This window comes from Phycodurus eques, chromosome 21, assembly GCF_024500275.1.
Source record: "Phycodurus eques isolate BA_2022a chromosome 21, UOR_Pequ_1.1, whole genome shotgun sequence".
Lineage (NCBI taxonomy): Eukaryota > Metazoa > Chordata > Actinopteri > Syngnathiformes > Syngnathidae > Phycodurus > Phycodurus eques.
This window is the reverse complement of record NC_084545.1, coordinates 3,297,864-3,320,519: the sequence shown is the minus strand read 5'-3', so window position 1 is coordinate 3,320,519 and position 22,656 is coordinate 3,297,864. Positions and strand designations below refer to the sequence as shown.

General features: G+C 41.7%; 3 protein-coding genes across 3 annotated transcripts; 1 reads left to right on the top strand and 2 right to left on the bottom strand.

Moving 5' to 3' along the window:
- Positions 1 to 4,198: 4,198 nt before the first annotated feature.
- On the bottom strand, positions 4,199 to 7,797 carry mrpl15 (mitochondrial ribosomal protein L15). The gene is made up of 4 exons (XM_061666521.1): positions 7,625 to 7,797; positions 7,327 to 7,484; positions 6,275 to 6,440; positions 4,199 to 4,911 (listed from the first exon to the last, which is right to left on the bottom strand). The coding sequence occupies exons 1-4, from the start codon at positions 7,727 to 7,729 to the stop codon at positions 4,450 to 4,452; spliced, it is 891 nt and encodes a 296-aa protein (XP_061522505.1). The 5' UTR covers positions 7,730 to 7,797; the 3' UTR covers positions 4,199 to 4,449.
- A 596-nt stretch (positions 7,798 to 8,393) lies between these two features.
- On the top strand, positions 8,394 to 12,703 carry lypla1 (lysophospholipase 1). Its single transcript, XM_061666315.1, has 9 exons — positions 8,394 to 8,683; positions 8,840 to 8,871; positions 9,681 to 9,746; positions 9,866 to 9,913; positions 9,991 to 10,061; positions 10,135 to 10,208; positions 10,322 to 10,423; positions 11,412 to 11,588; positions 11,871 to 12,703. Exons 1-9 carry the CDS (start codon positions 8,528 to 8,530, stop codon positions 11,928 to 11,930), a joined length of 786 nt encoding a protein of 261 aa, XP_061522299.1. The 5' UTR covers positions 8,394 to 8,527; the 3' UTR covers positions 11,931 to 12,703.
- Positions 12,704 to 13,613: 910 nt separating this feature from the next.
- LOC133396562 (regulator of G-protein signaling 20) lies at positions 13,614 to 21,107 on the bottom strand. The gene is made up of 5 exons (XM_061666555.1): positions 21,068 to 21,107; positions 20,453 to 20,616; positions 18,478 to 18,561; positions 18,180 to 18,414; positions 13,614 to 14,275 (listed from the first exon to the last, which is right to left on the bottom strand). Exons 2-5 carry the CDS (start codon positions 20,611 to 20,613, stop codon positions 14,072 to 14,074), a joined length of 684 nt encoding a protein of 227 aa, XP_061522539.1. The 5' UTR covers positions 20,614 to 20,616; positions 21,068 to 21,107; the 3' UTR covers positions 13,614 to 14,071.
- Between the last annotated feature and the right edge of the window lie 1,549 nt (positions 21,108 to 22,656).

Here is a 22,656-nt window from a genome sequence, read left to right as displayed (position 1 = left end):
CTTAATGCGGCCTCATTAGGGCCCACACAATGATGGACTCTCCCCGAGGCGCTGATAACAACGTGGACTCAGCCAGACTTCAAACACCAAAAGACACACACACACCCTCAACGCCCCCCTGCCACTCCATTTTACAAGGTGTGTGTGTTGAATACATGGATTAATAAGGTAACCAAATATGATTCCTTTGCTGGTTAACATTAGCAGAAGTATGTTGGATTTATGAAACCGCAATTGTCAAAGAAAATGGAGGATAGGAATGGGGGGAAGTCAGTTAAATGCAATCATTTAATAACTATGCTCTGGATTGAAGATGTGGATATTTACAGGAATATATATATATATATTTGGCACATCATACTCTTTGTACATGATTTCATATAGAATTAAATGAATATTTTACAAAGAAGAACAAAAAATCCTGAATGATTTAAATGAGGAGAAAAGATGTGGGCATTTATTTGATTAAACGTAACTCACATAAATTATATAAATTCAAGAATAATCTATTATTTTATGTGGTATAATAAATGATAAAATTACACCCCAAAAAAAACACATTTTACAGGATGACAACATTTTGAATGACTGATATGAATTAAATATGTGGATATGTAATTTTTAAAAAATTAATGACAAACACAAATACATGTAGAAATGATACAATAAATGAATATTTTAAACGGAAAATTATGAAAAATTAATTAAATTAATTATTTAAATAAAGAGAAACGATATGGGCATTTCTTTGCTTAGAAATAAGTATGTTAAATCAAAAATAATACATCCAATTACAAAACAAAACTGTAAAAAAATATATTAAATGATTTACGACTTGAATATCTGGGTATCTCATTTTTGAAGAAAAATAATAATATGTAATATGTATGTAATATGTAATAATATGTAAATTCAGAAATGTCATAGTACAATATTTTCATAAAAAAGAAAAAAGAAAAGAAATGTCTTTCTTGAGGATTAAAGGTAAAAGATAAATAAATACAGAAAATATATATTTTTAAGAAACATAAGGTATTGTATTAAAAATATTATTTTTATCTTTTTTATAAGGAAGATAAAAATACTACATGGTTAAAAATTTACCTCAGGCATTTACTATTAAATTAATTTCAAAATAGTTTGAATAAATATTTCATATATGTTACTCACACTCCATATAAAATATCAAAATGGAGAAAATATTACCTCAACTAATTAGAAAAACTGTGTATTTAATTAAAATCTTATATATATATATATATATGTCAATAACTGCTAGCATACATTATTTTCATAATAAATACATTTGAATATAAATGAAAAAAAGTACAACATTTTTGATTCATTGTTGTGGGTCCTTTTTTTTTTGCCCCCCATTTCCTTCCTGATGACAGGAGGAGTCAGACATAATAATTCTCACCATACATTTAGATCTAATTCACTAGCGTAGCACTATTGTTTGCAAATGAACAATGCTAAAATCCCCACCACCACCACCACCACTGATAAGCCTTCTTATCTGCACAAACGAATGACGTGGTCCCGTACGGCTCTTCCATAATTCCTACGACGTCCACGCAGGCGCAGGCGGAAGTGCGAGCTGGATCCCGGCCAGACCTGCGGGCAGACACTGAGCCGCAATTAGCCCTCGTTATGAGGCCTCAAGTGGCCCTCGAGAGCTGTGAGACAGTCCCGTGTCTGGGACCCCCAAACAAATCCTGATGCTCACTCCCATTAGTGCAAGAAAATGGCTGTCGACTGCTTTAATTAGATGAGTGTGAACGGGTTAGACACAGACATTAGATTAATGTGCAGCGAAACGCTTTTAAAGCCTCCGACTGTCGCCGTCTACGACGCCAAGTACCACCTTAAAACAAAGTGCTTGAATATATTGCACGTTGCACGTCAAAGTCAATAAAAACAAACACTTTTTTGATTCAATTGAAATGTTTTATACTCGAAAGTTAAATACAATTGAATTGTACTTCACAAATGTACTGTAACGGATTAAAAAAAACATTAATTCAGTGATTCTTTTAGGTACCACTAGAGGGAGCCCACGTACCACTAATGGTACTAAAACCACACTTTGAGCACTTTTTTGTTTTTCAACATTTTTAGCTAGCTGTTCATGTAATGAAACTTACCAAAGTTTGGTTGGTTTGGTTTTATCATTTACAACTTCAGCTTTTTAAAATATCGTAATAATTCTCTGTGAAAAAATTTACTGTTACTGCATCTTAGTAGTTTCAGTCGCCTATGTTTTACCATGAAATCTACGCGTAGTATGTCTGTATGTATTATACTTCTCCCTGGTGGCCAAAGCGCACACACCAGAAGGAGCAGCACAATGCCCATTGAATTAATCATGATGCACAAACTGTTTATTTATTTGCCTAAGATTGATTGTTATCACCATGTTTTATAAAGAACAATACTATAGAGTGATATATTTCTTATGAAAAACATGTTAAATGATTTCCTTCAAAAAATATTTTATACTAATGACAAGTGCCGTTAGTTAAGAACTGTACTGTGTAAAAATTACAGAGTAAGTTCGAAAGGGTGGTAAAATCAAAATCGAAGGCCTGAGGGTTGAATGGAGCAAAAAAAAAAAAAAAAAAAAAACCCAAAAAGAGAGAGAAAAGAGTGTTTTGTGTGGCGCTCTGAGAATTGAACTCCAAAGGATCTGCAGCTTTGAAGATAAGCAAGCCCGTAAACAATGACTCTGCATTTTCTTTCCTGTGCTCTGATTTATTTTATGTCGTAAGGATGCAGGCCAGATTTTTCCTTGGCTGTATACGCCACTTAAGTGTCACATTTAACCACAAAATCCAATAGAACCACCCCCCCCCCTAAATAAATAAATAAAAATAATGAATCTACTCTGTATAATTAATTCCCTTATAAATCTAGAATTGGTTTCTCACTCGTATTGCTTTGTATAGGAACACAATGTGAACACACAAACATGTGCTTCCTTTGATAAAGAAGCATCAAATAGAGCACTTATTTACAGCCAGGCTGCCATTTAGACTAAATAAACATGAGGCCCAAGTCACTCTCTGAACTTTTAAAGGCGCATAAAAAAAAATCAAAAATCAAAATCAAAATCATACATGTAAACTGTAAATCACAACACTACTTTGTACTTTTAAAGGTGTTTCGAGCTGAAGGCATTCGTTTTGGGGATGTATGACCGTGTTATTGTTTGGAAAAAGGATAATAAGCAGACCTGCAGGGGGAGGATATGTCATTTAAAAAAAAATTATAAGTGTAAAATAAATAGAATAAAAATAGTAATATCACAAAAACACAGTAACAGCAATAGAAATAACACAACCTAATTAAATATATTAAAAGAATATATAACCTTAAAAATAAAATCTTTTAAAAGGATTTTAAAAAAACATTTTTGGGTAGAAAAAATATTTTTAAAATACATGGTTTAAGTTTGCTTTTAAAAAAAAAAATAATAATAGATATCCACATGTACTACCTAATGTGTAATTTTTATGTACTATATAAAAGATTAAATTGATTTTAACATTTTGATTGAATTACTAATAGTTGATTGAAATATGAAAAAAAAGCTAATTTTCTTTAAAGGGACTAATATATATAAATTAGTTTTTTGATAGACTAGCAAAAAAGAATAAAAAATGATCAACATTAGGTAAGACAAAAGAAAAAAAGGTTTTTAGTAACTCACTAAAATGTTCTTAAAATACAAACGTTGAAATGACTTGCCGGTATGAACAAATTCCTTACAAATTAGTCAGAGGAAAAAAGCCTGATAATTTGGTAATACATAAAACAGTGTTGGGGTGGAAATGGCCTATCCCTGGTCTTTAACATTTTGATGGCATTTCAAGCCATAATCCAGAGCCGACGCGTAAGGATGTATGTTTGCTTCTGATTGTATTCCACACTAGAAGAAGAAAGTAAAGTGGAGGATGCAGGATACAGCTGCCATGATGTGACTAATTTCAAAGTTGTAAGTCGCACACATCGCGGGCATCTGTTTCCTGTTTTCATTCTTTGGACTTGTCTTGATTTCCTCCTCACCTGCTCCACTCGGAACATTTTCCCTTAAAAGGAGACGAGTAGCCGCGTGCATATTTCAAGACTTTTAATAATGGACACCATGTTTTAAAATCAAGTGTTCCCCATCAGCAAGGGATGGGTTCCCCCCCACCCCCCCACGCCCCAAGGGCTATCTGCATAATCCTAACACCAATTCAACAGAATTTCCATGTGAAGAAGAGGGAGCGTGTACACCACTAATGTAATTCTAACACTCCATGATAACCACTGGTTGAGTATGTTTGTTTTATTGGTGCCCTTATGTAGGTATGCACTTTTTTTTTTTTTTTATCGACAATTTATTTCAAATTATACTATAAATTCACTGCCAACCACAGTCTTAAATACTACAGAAAATGTCCACTAGGAGCTGTAGTACTTAAGTAGTTTCTCATCTGAGGGCTTAAGGATCTTCTTATCGGCCATACTGACGATCCAGCCCGGAGCGAGTCCGAAGAAGATCTGCCGGGTGTCCTTGCGGGCGGCGAGCATAGCGTACAGTCCGTCTTTTGAAATGTCCGGTAGCGTGTAGCCGTACTTTTGCGCCAGGGCAAGGCGCGCCCGCTGGATGTCGTCGGGGTGCGCCAGGTAGCCGCGGTTGTTAGGCTCCACGTAGTACGGCAGCAGGTCCTCGCCAGGCAGCACGCGCCTGGGGATGGGCTGGCCGCGCTGGAAGAACGGGACGGGTTTAATGAGGATGGCCAGGCTGATGGGGTCGTAGAAGGCGCTGGTCACCGCGCCGCCGTTCCTCTCCACAGCGGCGATGGCTTTCTCAGACGCGCGCTGGACCTCGATGTTCACCTTGGCTGAGAACAAGTCAGCGCCCTGAAAACGCAAGAGCACGCGTGAGGCATTCTGAGTGTGTGGAGACATCTGCTGGCAGACTCTGTAGTTGTACTAACAAAGCCCAAAACAAAATGTAGAATTTAGAAAAATGTTGCACGAACAAAAAAAACAAAAAACAAAAAAAAAGGTAGAATTTAGGATAATCCATCCATTTTCTGAGCCGCTTCTCCTCACTAGGGTCATGGGCGTGCTGGAGCCTATCCCAGCTATAATTCAGGATAATGTCATTGAAATTAATATATAGTAATAATAATAATATTCTTTAAAAATAGATTTTCAGTAATCATAATTTTCTTTATACCAATAATAAAAATTCAGATTTTTCAAAATGCTTAAAATCTTTAAAAAAAAAATTTTTATAATAATTTTCTGTACATTAATAAAACTAACGTTTATTTAAATTAATGTTTTTAAATTAAGATTTTTTTTGCCATCAATTTTCTTCATACAATTTTTTTTAAAATCACATTTAACTCAAATGATTCTTCAAAATTTAACTTTTTTTTGCAGGATTCTTAATTTTCTACCAATAACAATAAATCATTAAAACTTGCATCAATTTTTAAAAATATATAATTATTTTTCTCATTAATCATGATTTTCTTCATACTAATAATACATTTAATTTCTTATAAACTAAATTCTTTAAAATAATTGGATTTTTTTATTACATTAATCATAATTTTGTTCAGGCGGCACGGTGGACGACTGGTTAGAGCGTCAGCCTCACAGTTCTGAGGACCCGGGTTCAATCCCCGGCCCCGCCTGTGTGGAGTTTGCATGTTCTCCCCGTGCCTGCGTGGGTTTTCTCCGGGCACTCCGGTTTCCTCCCACATCCCAAAAACATGCATTAATTGGAGACTCTAAATTGCCCGTAGGCATGACTGTGAGTGCGAATGGTTGTTTGTTTCTATGTGCCCTGCGATTGGCTGGCAACCAGTTCAGGGCGTACCCCGCCTCCTGCCCGATGACAGCTGGGATAGGCTCCAGCACGCCCGCGACCCTAGTGAGGAGAAGCGGCTCAGAAAATGGATGGATGGATAATTTTGTTCATACAAATATTTTTTTTATTCAAAAATTCTTTTAAAGTAATTTATAGATTTTTACAATTAACCATGATTTCCTTTAAACCAGTAACACAAAAATTCAATCAATGTTCTTTTAAACCAAAATTAAAAAAGTGTGTCGTTTCCCAAAAAACACTCCAAAATGACTTGCAATTATGCAACGTTGGTTCTTCCTCGGCGCAAGCTCCGCCCTGCCGGCAAGTTTCACGCAAAGCCGTCAAGCAGTTATGGATCGTCTCACCTCCCTGGCAGAGGGAACAGGGAGCGGCACGTACCTCGTCCACCAGCTGCACGCCGTAGTCTCTCTTGAGCGGCTGCACGGTGACGCCGCGGCCGTTGACCAGCTGCGTCAAGTCGATGGGCCGGTCGGGGTCCACGCGGCCCAAGTCGATCAGGTACTGCAGGCGTCGCAGGGACAGCGGCTGGTACTGAGGACGCCGGCTGAAGGAGGAGCGTGTCGATTAGCGGGTGAAAGGCAGACATGATGGCCAAAAGCCAGCAGGGTGTTTACCATAACTCACTGGCAGATTTCCTCTGATAGTGGAGCGTCTATTGAAGCACAAAAACAAGTCTTTGAGGGGATTTTACACTGGAACAAAGGACTTTTGGAAGGAACCTTTGCATATTTGATCGTGCAGGAAGGAATTCGTCCCAAATTGGAGTTCCTGAGATTTTTTTTTATTTCAGGCTGAAAGAAAACTACAACAGGTCGTTTGCAGAGGGCCTGGATTTGTTTTTCTTTGATAAATTGAAAACTAATCCCCCCCCCCCCCCCCCCCCCCGAGAAAAAAATACAATTATGGGAAAAATCTTTAGTTTTTTTTTTTTTTTTATGACCTGTATTTGTATTATTTATTACTTTATTTTAACTTGTAAAATTTCATTTTAAAATATTTATTTTGTTTTATTTACTGTATACTATATATAACATTGTTTTACATTATGCATTTTATTTTTATACACATTTTAACTATCGTCATTTAATATTAATTTATTCCTTTTAATCTAAAATATGAACTGAAAGTCCTCTTTACTTAATTGTACTTTTTTTTTTTTTACAATTTTGTTCAGAAAATATTAGTTCAAGAAATTTCCTTTCCAAAATGAATGATAGTTTCGAATATTTGTAATTATTTTATTGTTAAATTTCATAAACAAGCATTCTTTGGTCCCTTTCATAGACGCGGTAAATCATATTATATGACTTTATAAAAAATGTAATGAAAAGAATGTCATTACTTTCTTACAAAAGATAAATAACTTACAAGATATTGGGAGTACTGTAATTTTCTTTCTTAATTTCTGGGGGGAACAAAAAGTCCTGTACCTGTGGCCTTCATTGTAGCCGTATTTGGGGATGGCTAGATAGAAGGGCGTCTGTCCGCCTTCGAAACCGAGACGAGGCCGGTTGCCTCGCTGCCGCTCTCCTTTGTGTCCTCGGCCGCTGCGGTTGCCGCCGTGCTGGCCCCTGCCTCGACGTTTTTCCTAATGAAATGAAATTAAACAAAGATTCAGCCATTACAGTTCGTGGAACTATTAGCACGAGCTAACCCTGCGAGCCGAGTTTGCATTAACCTCGCTAGCTAGCTAGCCGGCGTTTAGGGTGCGTCAAAATGGAACCTTACGAGCTTCCTGGCCCCGGGCTCGGGCCGCAGGTTGGCCAGGGATATGCGCGGCAGGTTCTGCAAGGCTTCGAACGCTTTTCCACCAGTTTTGTAGGGGAAAGACATGATTGTGGCGGTCGACGGCTCGCTTCACATGTCCAGCAAACGAGAGGAGCCAAGGACACCCAGGTCACGTGATCAGCATTGACGGGGACCAATCACCGCTTTGATATTCTTTGTTGCCCTTCGTAGGAGCCAATTACAAAACAGACAAAAAGGGACTTCCGAAGGGATTCGACCTGAACAAAATGAATATTGTAATATATAAATAAAATTAAATGAATTGAAGCTTCACTTCAGAGGTATAATCTTACAAAATACGTTCAATTCTTTATAAAAAAAAAATGCAAAGCGTTACATCGTCTAACGTCACCTGTATTAACAAACCAATCACAGGCCTTGACTTTTGTGTTTTCTTCGGCAAACCAATCACAAAGAGAAGAAGGCCGGATTCAGAATTGCGTCGACCCGGGTACGTGTTAAAATAAATTCATTACATTTGAATTAAAAAAACATTCCCAGCCTTTAAAAAAAACAACCAAAAAAACTCTAACAATACATTTTAATTACGTTGAATTCTTAAAATAGTTGTCAAAACGTTGCATCGCCTAACTTTGCCTTTACTCTTCGCCGGGGCGTTAAAACGTTAAAAAAAAAAAAGAGTGGCGTTTCCGACAACCAATTGCCACCTTGATTTTGTAGGTCATTCGTATACAGGGCCAATCATAAACTGGAGAAGGCGGGACTTCCTGTGCCGCCTCTGGCTGAAGAGTAGTGTGGTGTTGTTTCCCCTTCCCACCCTCCGACACACAAACAAAACTTCCCCAAAGGAGGCCACCCCCCGCCCCCCACACCATTCCGTTTATGCCTTTCGTCCTTCCAACACTTTTGACATTTCTACTCGATCATTCGCTTAGTAGCGACTTCTTCACGGGTACCTGCCGTTGTTGTATGTGCGGTAATAACATGTCGGCGCCTCTACCTGCCATCGTGCCTGCTGCCCGCAAAGCCACCGCGGCGGTGAGTCGTTAATCCCCGCTTGCAATCTTCCACCGCCAGCTCCCTGTGGTTGGTTTAATTAGCCTTAGCATCGTCATATGCATGTCTGTTTGCAGCATAAACGCATGTCAAATATGCATTAGCATATAGCTAACTGATGCTTTAAACCCTGTACAGGTCATCTTTCTGCACGGCCTCGGTGACACAGGGTAGGTCACGTTATTTTTACATACCGTATATTATAATGTATGTAGACTGTATATTTATTTGTGTGTTCTGCAAAGTACAGTACAGAAATGTGTGTACCGTATATTTGTGTTTAATAGTTTTATCTGTACATCTGAAAATTGTACTGCACACTATCTTTTATGTATTTAATTGTTTTATGTATTCATATAAAAAGTGTACTGTACATCATATTTTATGTATTTTATTTGTTTTATTTATACATGTAAAGCGTGTAATGTGTATTATATTTTAAATGTTATTTTTAGGCTTTAAACGATCGGGAATCTTGGGGCCGATCAGCGAGTTTAAAAAAACGATAACCTATCACTGATCCGATCACATGATTAAGGAATGTGTCTATTTAAATGACCTGTTCATTTACTGTATATACTTGTGTCCCTAATTGCTCAACAAATTATATTTACAATAAATAATGTATCTTTGTTCGTCTATTTATGCCAGTGCGGCATAGTGACAGACAGACACAATTGAATGGTCTTCTATTAGATGGCAGGAAGTAAATACAGTAATTAGTGTCTCCACTTTTTGTGACATGGTTGTTTGCTGGTGTGCCGTGAGATTTTTCTTTTTTTTCTTTTTTTTTTTTTCAATTTGTTTTACACGTTTTTATTTTCATATGGCTCTAATTTATTTATTTAATTCAATATTTTTGGGATATATTTTCCTAATTTTAAGTGTCCTGCATCGGTGTATTGTACATAAAGTTCACTGTGTATTAATATTGTAACTATATAACTGTAAATGCGTTTTCTGGCATGTTTTTCAACAGGCACGGCTGGGCAGAAGCGTTCGGTGGGATCAGGATGCCTCACGTCAAGTACATTTGTCCACATGCGTACGTATTCATATACAAATTTGCATATATCTTAACATTAAAATCTGTTGGTCTTCTTCCCCTGTTTGACATGAAATAGTGGGGGCGGTATTGTTTTGAATGCTTTCTCAATTTTACAGCCCTACCATGCCTGTCACCTTAAATATGCGAATGTCCATGCCTTCTTGGTAAGTACATGCACATAAATGTATATTCCCTCCACATTTGCATATACTGGGAGTCACATTTCTGCGTTGGGGTTCAGGTTCGACATTTACGGCTTGAGTCCGGAAGCGGAAGAAGACGCGGCCGGCATCAAGAGAGCGTCAGACAACAGTGCGTGCGTCCCTTCAAAAATGATGCCATTGTGTCGGTTTCAGTGAGTGACGGACGTTTGTTTGGTCATCAGTCAAAGCCATGATAGAGCAGGAAGTGAAGAACGGCATTCCCTCCCATCGAATCATCCTGGGTGGATTCTCGCAGGTGAGTTGTTTTTGTTTTGTTTTTTTGGAGGGGGGGGGGTGGGGGTTATTATATTTTAAATGCTCACGAGGGGGCGGGGGGGCTGACATGTTTGGCGTTATTTCACTCCTCAGGGCGGCGCTTTGTCGCTGTACACGGCTCTGACCGCCCAGCAGAGGCTGGCCGGGGTGGTCGCCCTCAGCTGCTGGCTTCCCCTGCGCAACGCCTTCCCCCAGGTACCAACGTCCCACCTGCAGTTTGTCAACTTTGCACAGCGACCCTCATGACGAGAAGCGCCACAGAAAATAGATGGATGGTTATTCGTTAGCATTTTCTGGATTACTATTTTATTGTTGAATTGATTAATTAAGCCTCCTTGGTCCTATGAAAGGTGTTTTAAAAAAATTACAATTATTATTTGTCACAAGTTACTATTTAAAGATTCATTATTGCATGAGAATGTTGTCATCATGTTACCTAAATTAAGTTGTATTTAATTAATGCAGCATTCTTTGATCCCTTTAAAGGGGTTTGAAAAAAAGATTATTCATCATAAGTTACTATTTAATCCATTTTTTTATTACATGAGAATTTTGTCATGAGATGTCTTAATTTCATTTTTAATTCACATTTTTCTTGTTTTGTTTGAGTCATTCACTTATTTTCTAAAATTGAATACGTTTATATCATATATTAGCTATTGTCACTTGTTAACTGGGAAATATTTTTACATTTATGTTTAATCATTTTATTATTGCTAATATTATTATTTTTTTATTTTTCTCACTCAGAAATGTTTTCTTGAATGTTTTTTCTGCAATTATTTTCTTTCTTTCTTTTTTTTTTTTTTAATATATCTTAACTGTCTTAATTACAACCTCCATGTTGTTCCCTCTCCAAAAGGAAGTAATTGAAATGATCTGTTCCAGGGTTAAACCGTGGCCATCCAAAACCTTTAGTACCCATACAAGACAAGGATTAAATGGCAGACGTGCAAGTGTAAAAAGAAATAGACTGCATTTAAGCGTTAAAATCGACAAAACGGCACACCCTGGGTTTGTGATGACGCTGGACAAAAGTATCAGGACACCACTTAATTGACATGAATGGAAATCTTCTTGTTTCATGTCTTCTTAACACCCCTTTTCGCTGCAAAAAAAGCCAAAGAAAAAGCATGGCTTGTCATTCTAGCGACGCCGCTTAATGCTGACAAATCTCTCGTAGGCGTCGGCGGGCGGCGCCCACAAGGACGTGCCCGTGCTGCAGTGCCACGGCGACGCCGACCCGCTGGTACCCTTCTCCTTCGGCAGTCGCACGGCCGATAAGCTGAAGAGCCTCCTGGACCCCGACAACGTCACCTTCAAGGCCTACCCGGGCCTTCCGCACAGCGCCTGTCCAGAGGTCCGCTAGACCAGCCGTGCAACAACGGAAAAAAAAAAATTCTCTGCTATTGACGGCTTTAGACGTCACATATCCATGTTAACTGGGAAGGCTGGCAGTGAATGAGTTTTAAATTGGCCTGTGAATATTCATATAACCGCATTCATCTGGTTATTATTACACCAGACTGCCAAAAATGTTATCATGTAATTATTGTACCGGACAGACTGCTATTTCACTTTTCATTTCAATATTAGGGCACTGGCGCAGCCCCTTAAAAAGATATGTTTCCCATCTGTGCAGGAGATGGTGGACATCAAGCGTTTCATCGAGAAACAGCTGCCCGCCATCAGCGATGAATGAAGCCCTCGGCAACTTTGACCCTGAGGACACTTGACAAAAACAAACACGCCTCTAAAGCTGCACCCCCGCCCCCATTGTTTTTTTTTTTTTCTTTTCTTTCTTTTTTTTTTTTTTTTTTTTTTTTTTTTTTTTATAAAAAGAGTTTCGCGGGACTGCTGCACGTTACGCTCCTTCCGGGTGAAGCTCATCCCGTCCTGTCCTGTGCCGTCCTGTCACGGAGCGCCGTTACGGTAGCGTGACGTTAGTCGCTTGTGATACTAAGAAGCCATTTCCTGTACCGGAGTAACTAGGGATGTACTTAAAATGCACAATAAATGGCCTATTATGTGTTTTTTCTTTTCTTTTCTTAGGAATTCACGTATTGCTAAAAATGACTTTGTAGCTGATTATCCATTTATTAGACAGTGTCATTGCGTAGCCGCTAAATGGGTTGTTTAGTGTCATTTCAAGATGGCAAATTGTCTTGTTTTGGAATTAAAAGCCTCCTGTTATGTTGTGGGTCAAAATGACCCGTTTTCCGTGAAACCGCAGTTTTAACGTGCATTTTTATGAAAAACAGGTCTATAAATATGGATTGAAATCATGAGTAAAAGAGTTAATGAAATAGTTTATTGAGATTTTGTTCGTTTCTGACAGTTCTGGATGATCAAACACACCCTGGGTCAAATTGACCCATTGTACAGTTAAACACTGTTCACTTTTTAATTGATTTTTAATGAACAAGTCAATATGGAATAAATAATAACTAAGTATTGATTGAAATGTGGTGTGTAATGGAGTTAATAAAATTGTTTATTAGTATTTTCTTTCCTTATTGATTATAGTGTGTGTGTTTTAGATCATTAAACATGCCACGGGCCAGATTGACACAGGAACATTGTTGCTGTTCCTCAGCAACAAACGTGGGTCAAAAATCTGAAAATTTGATTTACATGCTAATAAAGGCCTAGGGTTTCAAGGTAGGGTTTAAAAACAGGGTTAAGGTTTCAAGGTAGGGTTTAAAAACGGTTGGGGTTTAAAAAGAGGGTTAGGGTTACAAAGTAGGTTTCAAAAAAGGTTTAGGGTTTGAAAATTAGGTTTCAAAACAGGGTTAGGGTTTTAAAATTTGGTTTCAAAATGGTATTAAAGTAGGGTTTAAAAACAGTTAGGGTTTCAAAGTGGGGTTTAAAAACAGGGTTAGGGTTTCAAAACAAGGTATTAAAGTAAGGTTTAAAAAGGGTTAGGGTTTCAAAATACAGTTTAAAAACAGGGTTACGTTTCAAAGTAGGGCTTCAAAACAAAGGTAAGGTCTCAAGGCAGGGTTTAAGAACAAGGTTAGGGTTTCAAAACAGAGTTAGGGGTTCAAGGTAGGGTATAAAAACAGGGTTATGGTTTCAAAATGGTGTTTCAAAACAGGGTAAGGGGTTCAAGGTAGGGTATAAAAACAGGGTTAGGGTTTCAAAGCAGGGCTTCAAAACAGGGTTTGGGTTTTAAGGTAGGGTATAAAAACAGGTTTAGGTTTTGAATGTAGCATTTCAAAACGGTTAGGGATTCAAAACAGGGTTATGGTTTCAAGGTTGGGTTTAAAAAAAGGGTTAGGGTTTCAAAACATCTTGTTGCATTTTCTCACCCTTTTCAAAAGCAATATCTGATAGTCATTGGTTAATTTTCACAATATTTTTATTCATTATTACTTTTCTCAGATTCAAGTTATTTTCGTGACCACTGTGGGTGTTTCTTTCATCAACAGAGGGGTACAACAATTTCATATAACATTATCTGTATTATTTGTATTTTTTCCAGGTATGAAAGGTGGAGAAGAGCTGAAAAGCACCAAAGTCAAATGTGGCACCTGTCCCAATGTAGTCGAAATGTGCCCTGTGTAGAAAGTCTTTCCCCAAAGGCACTTTCCGTCTTTTAAATTGGTGTCACAATGAAAAGTTCCTATGTTTTGAAGGCTCACGATAGACCTAAAACACAGCGAAATGCAGCAGACGTGCCGGCCCCTCCTGGAAACTAGGTAGAAAAGTGCAACGTCAAGCGCTAGGGTGTGTAGAAAAATAGACATTTGCGGGCTAACCGTGGATGAGGGACGTACAACCGGAACCCCTTCTGCTCGGGACGCATGCGGATTCTTTAAAGCGAAATAATTAATAAGTCTTCTACGGCTTCGGAGGTGGCGGCATCGGCGGCGGCTCCTCCAGGCTCTTGAGCAGATCTGTGTAGGCGGCGGAGTTGATGTAGCGGGGGTACGAGTCTCTCTGCATCAGCGTGTAGATCTGCTGCTGGGCGTCGTCAAAGGTGTGCGAAGTGGGCTCCAGCATGTTGCGGTTGATCACGTCGCGCACGCGCGAGTCCAGGCTGACCTGCGGGGAAAACGAATAGCCGACTGTTCATCGTCCGCAATGTCTCCTTCCCCTCCTTGAGCCGTAACCTTATCATGGTGGAGGGGTCTGTGTGTCCCAATGATCCTAGGACCTAAGTTGCCTGGGGCTTTATGCCACTGGCAGGGTCAACCATGGCAAACAAGTCCTAGGTGAGGGACCAGACAAAGCACGGCTCAAAGACCCCTTATGAAGAAGACAAATTATGGACACGGGTTTCCCTTGTCCGGACGCGGGTCACCGGGGCCCCCCTCTGGAGCCAGGCCTGGAGTTGGGGCTCGAAGGAGAGCGCCTGGTGGCCGGGCCTGCACCCACGGGGCCCGGCCGGGCACAGCCCGAAAGGGTAATGTGGGTCTCCCTTCTGCTGGGGGACTTCAATGCTCACGTGGGCAATGACAGTGAGACCTGGAAGGACGTGATTGGGAGGAACGCCCCCCCAACAGAACCCGAGCGGTGTTCTGTTATTGGACTTCTGTGCTCATCACGGATTGTCCATAACGAACACCATGTTCAAGCATAAGGGTGTCCACACGTGCACTTGGCACCAGGACACCCTAGGTCGCAGTTCGATGATCGACTTTGTGGTCGCGTCATCGGACTTGCGGCCGCATGTCTTGGACGCTCGGGTGAAGAGAGGGGCGGAGCTGTCAATTGATCACCACCTGGTGGTCAGTTGGCTCCGATGGTGGGGGAAGTTGCCGGTCCGACGTGGCAGGCCCAAACGTATTGTGAGGGTCTGCTGGGAACGTCTGGCGGAATCCCCTGTCAGAAGGAGTTTCGACTCCCACCTCCGACAGAACTTTGCTGATGTTCCGGGGGAGGCGGGGGACATCGAGTCCGAGTGGACCATGTTCCGCGCCTCCATTGTTGAGGTGGCCGACCGCAGCTGTGGCCGTAAGGTGGTCGGTGCCTGTCGTGGCGGCAATCCCCAAACCCGTTGGTGATGCCGTCGAGCTGAAGAATTTGAGGCAGCTGATGGGTACCGGCTGGCCAATCGGAATGCAGCTTTGGTGGTCGCTGAAGGAAAAACTCGGGCATGGGAGGAGTTCGGTGAGGCCATGGAGAAAGACTTCCGGACGGCTTCGAGGAAATTCTGGTCCACCATCTGGCGTCCCAGGAGGGGGAAGCAGTGCACCGTCAACACTGCGAATAGTGGGGATGGGGCGCTGCTGACCTTGACTCGAGACATTGTGAGGCGGTGGGGAGAATACTTCGAAGATCTCCTCAATTCCACCGACACGCCCTCCCATCAGGAAGCAGAGTCTGGGTTCTCTGAGGCTCTCCTATCTCTGAGTTTGAGGTCACCGAGGTGGTTAAAAAGCTCCTCGGTGGCAAGGCCCCGGGGGTGGATGAGAAAAGCCTCTGGATGTTGTGGGGCTGTCCTGGTTGACACGCCTCTCCAACATCACGTGGAAATGGGGGACAGTGCCTCTGGATTGCCAGACTGGGGTGGTGGTCCCCCTTTTTAAGAAAGTGGACCGGGGGGGTGTGTTTCAACCACAAGAGGATCACACTCCTCAGCCTCCCTGGTAAGGTCTATTCAGGGGTGCTGGAGAGGAGGGTCCGTCGGAAAGTTGAATCTCAGATTCAGGAGGAGCAGTGTGGTTTTCGTCCTGGCCGTGGAACAGTGGACCAGCTCCACACCCTTGGCAGGGTCCTCGAGGTTGCATGGGAGTTCACCCAACCAGTCTACATGTTTTTTGTGGACTTGGAGAAGGCGTTCGACCGTGTCCCTCGGGGGGTCTTGCGGGGGGTGCTTCGGGAGTATGGGGTACCGAACCCCCTGATACGGGCTGTACGACCGGAGTCAGAGTTTGGTCCGCATATCCGGCAGTTAGCCGGACTCGTTTCCGGTGAGGGTTGGACTCCGCCAAGGCTGTCCTTTGTCACCGATTCTGTTCATAACTTTTATGGACAGTATTTCTAGGCACAGCCGAGGCGTAGAGGGGGTCCGGTTTAGTGGCCTCAGTATTGCATCTCTGCTTTTTGCAGATGATGTGGTTCTGTTGGCTTCATCAAGCCGTGACCTTCAACTCTCACTGGAGCAGTTCGCACTGGAGCAGTTCGCAGCCGAGTGTGAAGCGGCTGGGATGAGAATCCGCACCTCCAAATCTGAGACCATGGTCCTCACTCGGAAAAGGGTGGCGTGCCCTCTCCAGGTCGGGGGATGAGATCCTGCTCCAAGTGGAGGAGTTCAAGTATCTTGGGGTCTTGTTCACGAGTGAGGGAAGAATGGAACGGGAGATTGACAGGCGGATCGGTGCAGCGTCTGCAGTGATGCAGACTTTGTATCGATCCGTTGTGGTAAAGAAGGAGCTAAGCCGAAAGGCAAAGCTCTCCATTTACCGGTCGATCTACGTTCTTACCCTCACCGATGGTCACGAGCTGCGGGTCGTGACCGAAAGAACGAGATACAAGCGGCCGAAATGAGTTTCCTCCGCAGGGTGTCCGGGCTCTACCTTAGAGATAGGGTGAGAAGCTCGGTCATCCGGGAGGATCTCAGAGTAGAGCCGCTGCTCCTCCACATCGAGAGGAGCAGATGAGGTGGGTGGGGCATCTGGGGATGGCTGTGGCTGGGGATGCCTCCCAGACGCCTCCCTGGTGAGGTGTTCCGGGCATGTCCCACTGGGAGGAGACCCCAGGGACGACCCAGGACACGCTGGAGAGACTACGTCCTTCGGCTGGCCTGGGAACGCCTCGGGATCCCCCCGGAAGAGCTGGATGAAGTGGTTGGGGAGAGGGAAGTCTGGGCGTCGCTGCTAAAGCTGCTGCCCCCGCGACTCGACCTCGGATAAGCGGTAGAAAATGGATGGATGGATGGATGGATGGAATGTCTCCTTCTGTAACGTCATGGGCCGTCACATCAAGGTCTTTGACGTCATTGTAGATTCAGTATTCGTAACGTCGTAGTCTGTGACGTCATCACTAACACGATCTGTAACGTCATCCGTAACGCGGTCTGTAATGTCATCATCCGTAGCTTCGGCGTTTATAATCGAGTAGTCTGTAGCCACGGTCCATAACATGGTCTGTAGCTTCAGTGTCTGTAGCGGAAGCATCTGTAATGTTGTTGCCTGTAGTGCATAACGTTGTAGTTCATAGCGTCACGGTCCGAAACGTCACACGTAGCATTACCGTTGTCCCCAGCGTCATCATCCGTAGATTTCTGTGACGTCGCAGTCCGTAATGTCATAGTTCAGAGCGTTATGGTCTTTAGCAGCCGGAGCGTCGCTGTCCGTAATGTTGTACATCATAACGTCCTTCGTAACACGGTCCACAATATCGTCTGTAGCTTCAGCGACCGTGAAGTCGTAGTCCGTAATGCTGTAGTACATAGCGTTATTGGTCTGCAGTGTCCGTAACGTTGTCGTCCGCAACTCTAGCGCCTATTACGTTGTATTCCGTAACATCGGCGTCCATAACGTCTGATCCGTAGCATCACCGTTACGTCGTATTCCGTAACCAAGGCGTCCAAAAGGCGGTCGTCCGTAACAACATCATCCGTAACATCCCTGGCGTCGTCTGTAACGTCAGTGAAAGTCTTTGTCCGTAAAGTCCGTCAAGTTATCATAAGTAGACATCGTCTGTGACGTCACGCTCCGTCACGTCGCTGCAACGTCACTAACCTTAAGGTTACCGTCCGTAGCATTTCTGTCCGTAGTGTCGCCCATGACGTCGGTGTTAGGGGCTGATTATTTCAAACTTTCCTTGATACGCGCAAGAACGGTAGTGGTTCTTCTGGATAAAAAAAAAAGGCTTTCCTTAGCTTGCCTTTTTTTGTTTTTTACTGAGGTCACCGAAGTTGGCATATGCATATCTGGGTGAGCGAGTGGCTGGCGATTGGTGACGAACCAGGAAGTGAGTGTGGTGCACAGGGTTTGTTTACCTCCTTCGGGGAAAGGATGGAGATGAAGTCCTCGTATATTTGCCGTACTTTGTCCTCCACCACCGTCTTGTTGGTCTCCTTCTTGAGCTCCTCGCAGGCCAGCCAGAACATCATGTTCTCCTCGCTGAACTCGGTGCGCAGGAACTGGCGAAAGCAGCCGCGCCCCGCCGCGCTCTTCATCACCTTCTCGAACGACGTGGTCCAGGAACGAGCGTCCTCCGGCGTGGGCTTGGGGCTTCCGGATGAGAAGATTAGCTAACGCGTGCGTTCTACGTAGTTCCCAAATGGTTCTTCTTACCTTTCTTCGCAGTTATTGGCGCCATCGGTCCTGCGATCACAAGTGGACCTCTGGATTGTCTCGTCCTCGCCTCTGACAGTTAAACTGCAAGAAAGTAAACGCCCACACTATATTCAAGCATGAGGAAATCATGACAATAAGACCAGTAGCACGGGAAATATGCAAGTTTATCCTCAAATACAACAAACGTGCTATGAACCCTCATGCGCAAAGGCATCTCACGTTAAACGGAGCCTCAATTAGGTCGATTAATCTTTGTTCTTGAGATTCTCTGCTCGCGAGATTCCGAAATCTACGAACTTCAGCCTGTTGATCCACAATTCCAAAGGGGGCCTCCGAAGTCAGAAAGTACTTAATAGTCCACTCAGAACCAAGAGAAATGTAGAATAAGGTTGCGGCTCACTTATTCAAGATTTTTCCGATTTCAAAGGGTGGCGGAATAATCGTAGACGGTATCATGTTCCAGTGGGAACGCTGCATAAAATAGCAAGATGTTATTAAAGTCTCACTCGCACCTGACGCCATGCAGGTCTAATTGGCTCAGATAGCAGCCGTCCGGCGTCCCGCTCGGGGACGCGATAACAATTAAGACGCACCTCGCAGGCACAAAACAGTTAGTGCGACCTCCCTCAAGGACGTGAGCGCTCCATGCTTCCAAAACACGGCCGAGAGATTCATGAAATAGCACGTGCGTACGTTCATTTCGCCGAGCCAACGCTAACGTAATTAGCTCGGGGAATAATAACACGCATTTACGAGGCGTTATTCGCCGTTATGTCTGTAAGAGTCTTCAAAGGGTGAGCGCTGTGCATATTTTAATTTCGCAGAGCCGTTGTTGCTAACGCAGTTATTATACTGTTGTGGCTAATGGCCAGCGTGAAAATGACTGGGAAAGTTTGCCAAATAATATGGGTTAACATGGGTTAATTTATTTCTTTTTTGCACCTTTACATTATTTTCTACGGTGAAATAAAAATAAGTAAATAAGTAAAAGAGCATTATTTTATTATTAAATAAACAATTATGTATACAATACAAAATATTTGTGGAATAATTCTACACTTTTTTAAAATGTAAATTGGCTTGTTGTCTAGTTCTAAATAAAATCAGTTATACATACATTAGTTATAAATAAAACGAGTAGGGATTATTTTATTAAAATTAACAAGTTTACAAAACAAATGCAAATAAATCAAATGAACAATTGTTAATTTTCCCATGATGTTGTTAAATAACTGGGTAACTATCATCAAATTGACTTTTATTAAATGTATGAGTAAAATTAACAATTTTACTTTTTCACTATATTTAACAGTTGGCTAGATACATTAATTATGAATAATAAACAAATATTATAGATTCTATTTGTAATTTATTATTGAATTTAATTTAAATTAAAAGTTTCAAATATTTTTTACATCGTTTTTGAATGATTTTGATCATTTATTAAAGTTGAATTAACTGGAAATAAAAACAATATTGCTTATCATTTTATGATTAAAATAAACAATTTTACATAAAATACAAGATATTATTTAAAAAACTATTTATATTTGTGTTTTACATAATTAGATAATTATTCATCATTAATTATAAATGATAAAAACCCTGTATTTACTATTTGAATACACATTTGTACAAAAACTACGTAAATATTAGTGAAACCCTCAACTTATTGCATTCCTTAATTGCCTAGTTAATTCTAATTAAAATGAGTCTATTTTAATAAAATAATGTATTCCCTTAATTAATTGCCCGATCAATTCACAGTAAATCAACTGCACATTTTTTCAAAGCACGAATTATATGACGCGGTTTATTTTATTTATTTGAATATTATACATCCACATTTGCCTTCATGTTTGATGTCATCTTCACACCTGAACGGCCCGTGACGTCCTCTCGAACTGTCGTTGTGCTGTTTGTGTGTGTGTTTTAAATTTGTTTATTTTTTTTAAATTATTATTATTATTACCAGGAGCAGCTGCAGCAGCAGCACCAGCAGAAGCAGCAGGCGTTGGAGGCGTTGCCGGGGGCGTTGCCCATCCTGTGGCGGGCGTGGAGGACGCTGGCGGCGGCTTCCTGGTGCACCTGCATCTGCTGCCTCTTGCGCATCTCCAGCCGCTCCGAGCCCATGAACTGCCAGGAGGACGCCGTACATGCAATATTAGTCACATCTGCACCCCTCTTTTTTTCCCCCTTTACTGAATGGATGTGCACACAATGTGTGATGAGCAGCTTCCTCCTCCTCCTCCTCCTCCTCACTCAGCCTGGCGACAAGGCAGCATCCATCTGCCTCTCGCCCCTCATTAACATGCACTTTTCCCATACGAAAGCAACGCATTTGCATTTAAAACCCATTACAAACGCTCGTGCAACGTTACATTCTCGTCGCACGCAAACACAAACAAACGAGCCTGGCTTTGGATGCTGCATCTGCACCAGTGCACATTAAAAAAATTCAAATAAAAATGAAAAAATTATAATAAAAAGCATAAGAAAGCCCCCGGTACAGCCTAAAAAAAACCATCACTCCCCCCATGCATAAATATAGAAAACAGCAAATAAAGCCCCGCTCGTATGTACTCACTGTGTCACCATGAATGCCAGAATGCAGGTGCTGTTTTTGCAGCGGGGTGGGGAAGCGTGAAGAGGAGAGGAGAGGAGAGGGGCCATTTGACGCATGCACGCATGCGCAAACGGGAGCAGGGTGCTCCGGCCTCTTTAAGGCGCTCTTTTTGCTTCGCTAAAAGTTCATTTAAAAATAATAAAACACCACAGTGACGTGTAAACACTGTATTAAGTATGACTATTTAGTTTTTTCATTTAACATGGCGTGTTTCGTTTTTTTTTTTTTTTTAGCTCTAGATGTGCCGTATACATGCAATGCAGCGGGCGTCCACCAGAGGGTAGTAAAGCTTCGCGCCATTTCCTTTTTGACGCAACCAAGTCACGACGGGACAGATAGAAAGTGTTCAGTCATCGTCTACAGGTAGCATAAAGAGATTATTGTTGTAGCTTTGTTTTTATGTAGGAAATGTAATAAATTTCACAAGTGTCAATGTTGCAATAGAAAATACACCACCAAGCTCTCCCACTGGTCACTAATCTATCTATCTATCTATCTATCTATCTATCTATCTATCTATCTATCTATCTATCTATCTATCTATCTATCTATCTATCTATCTATCTATCTATCTATCTATCTATCTATCTATCTATCTATCTATCTATCTATCTATCTATCTATCTATCTATCTATCTATCTAGCTGGTTAGCTAGCCAGGCTAGCTAGTCTATAATAGCTAGTTTATCTATACAGGGAACCCTCATTTGTTAGCAGTTAGGATTCGTAGATTGCATTTTGGAACCTTTACTGCGTTATTCGCCGAAAGACCTATTTTCTATTTTTGTGCCCAGGCCAAAGCAGTTAAAGTGCCATCTTGTGGCATCTAGGTGCAAAGGAACTATGTCGTTGCAAGTAGAGGAGGTTCATTTCGACAAAAGTAGTGCTTTTCCAACTCCTGTGGCATCTTGGTGCCAAGAAACTATGTTGAAATGAGTTGAGGAGCTTCGTTTAGACAAAGGTCGAGCTTTGCCGCCGTCTTGTGACATCTTGGTGCCAGGGAACTATGTCAGAGTGAGTTGATGGGGTTTCATTTAGTCAAAGTTAATGCTTTGCCGTCACCTTGCTGCCAAGGAACTATGTCAAAGTGGTTGAGGAGTTTCATTTAACAAAGGTTAGCTGCCAGCTTGTGGCCTCTTTATGCAATTAGTTGTGGATTTACGCTATTCACAGCAGGGCTCAGTAGCTCGAGAAAACGCAATAAAATGACTAGTAGGAAAGTAGTAATTGGTATTTTTATGGGTTTCCAAGCACCCTCGCACCTCAGGCGCATTTGTTTCATTAAGCCATTTGTTTTTATGGGTATTGTTGCGAGTGTTTTGGGATTATGTTTGGGGTTTCTGTGTTATTCTCATTATTTGCAGTCCTTGCTATTCGCCTCGGGACTTGATCCCGAACCTAAATAACGGCTGTCCGCTGTAATCATTCTGTAATATTTGCTACCTGCGACACAAAGCATCAATCCGGCGCCAGATTTATTTTCAAGCAACACACGGCCTCCGGCTCTTAAATTGCCGCCCCCCCAAAAAAAACTAATAATAAAAAAACAA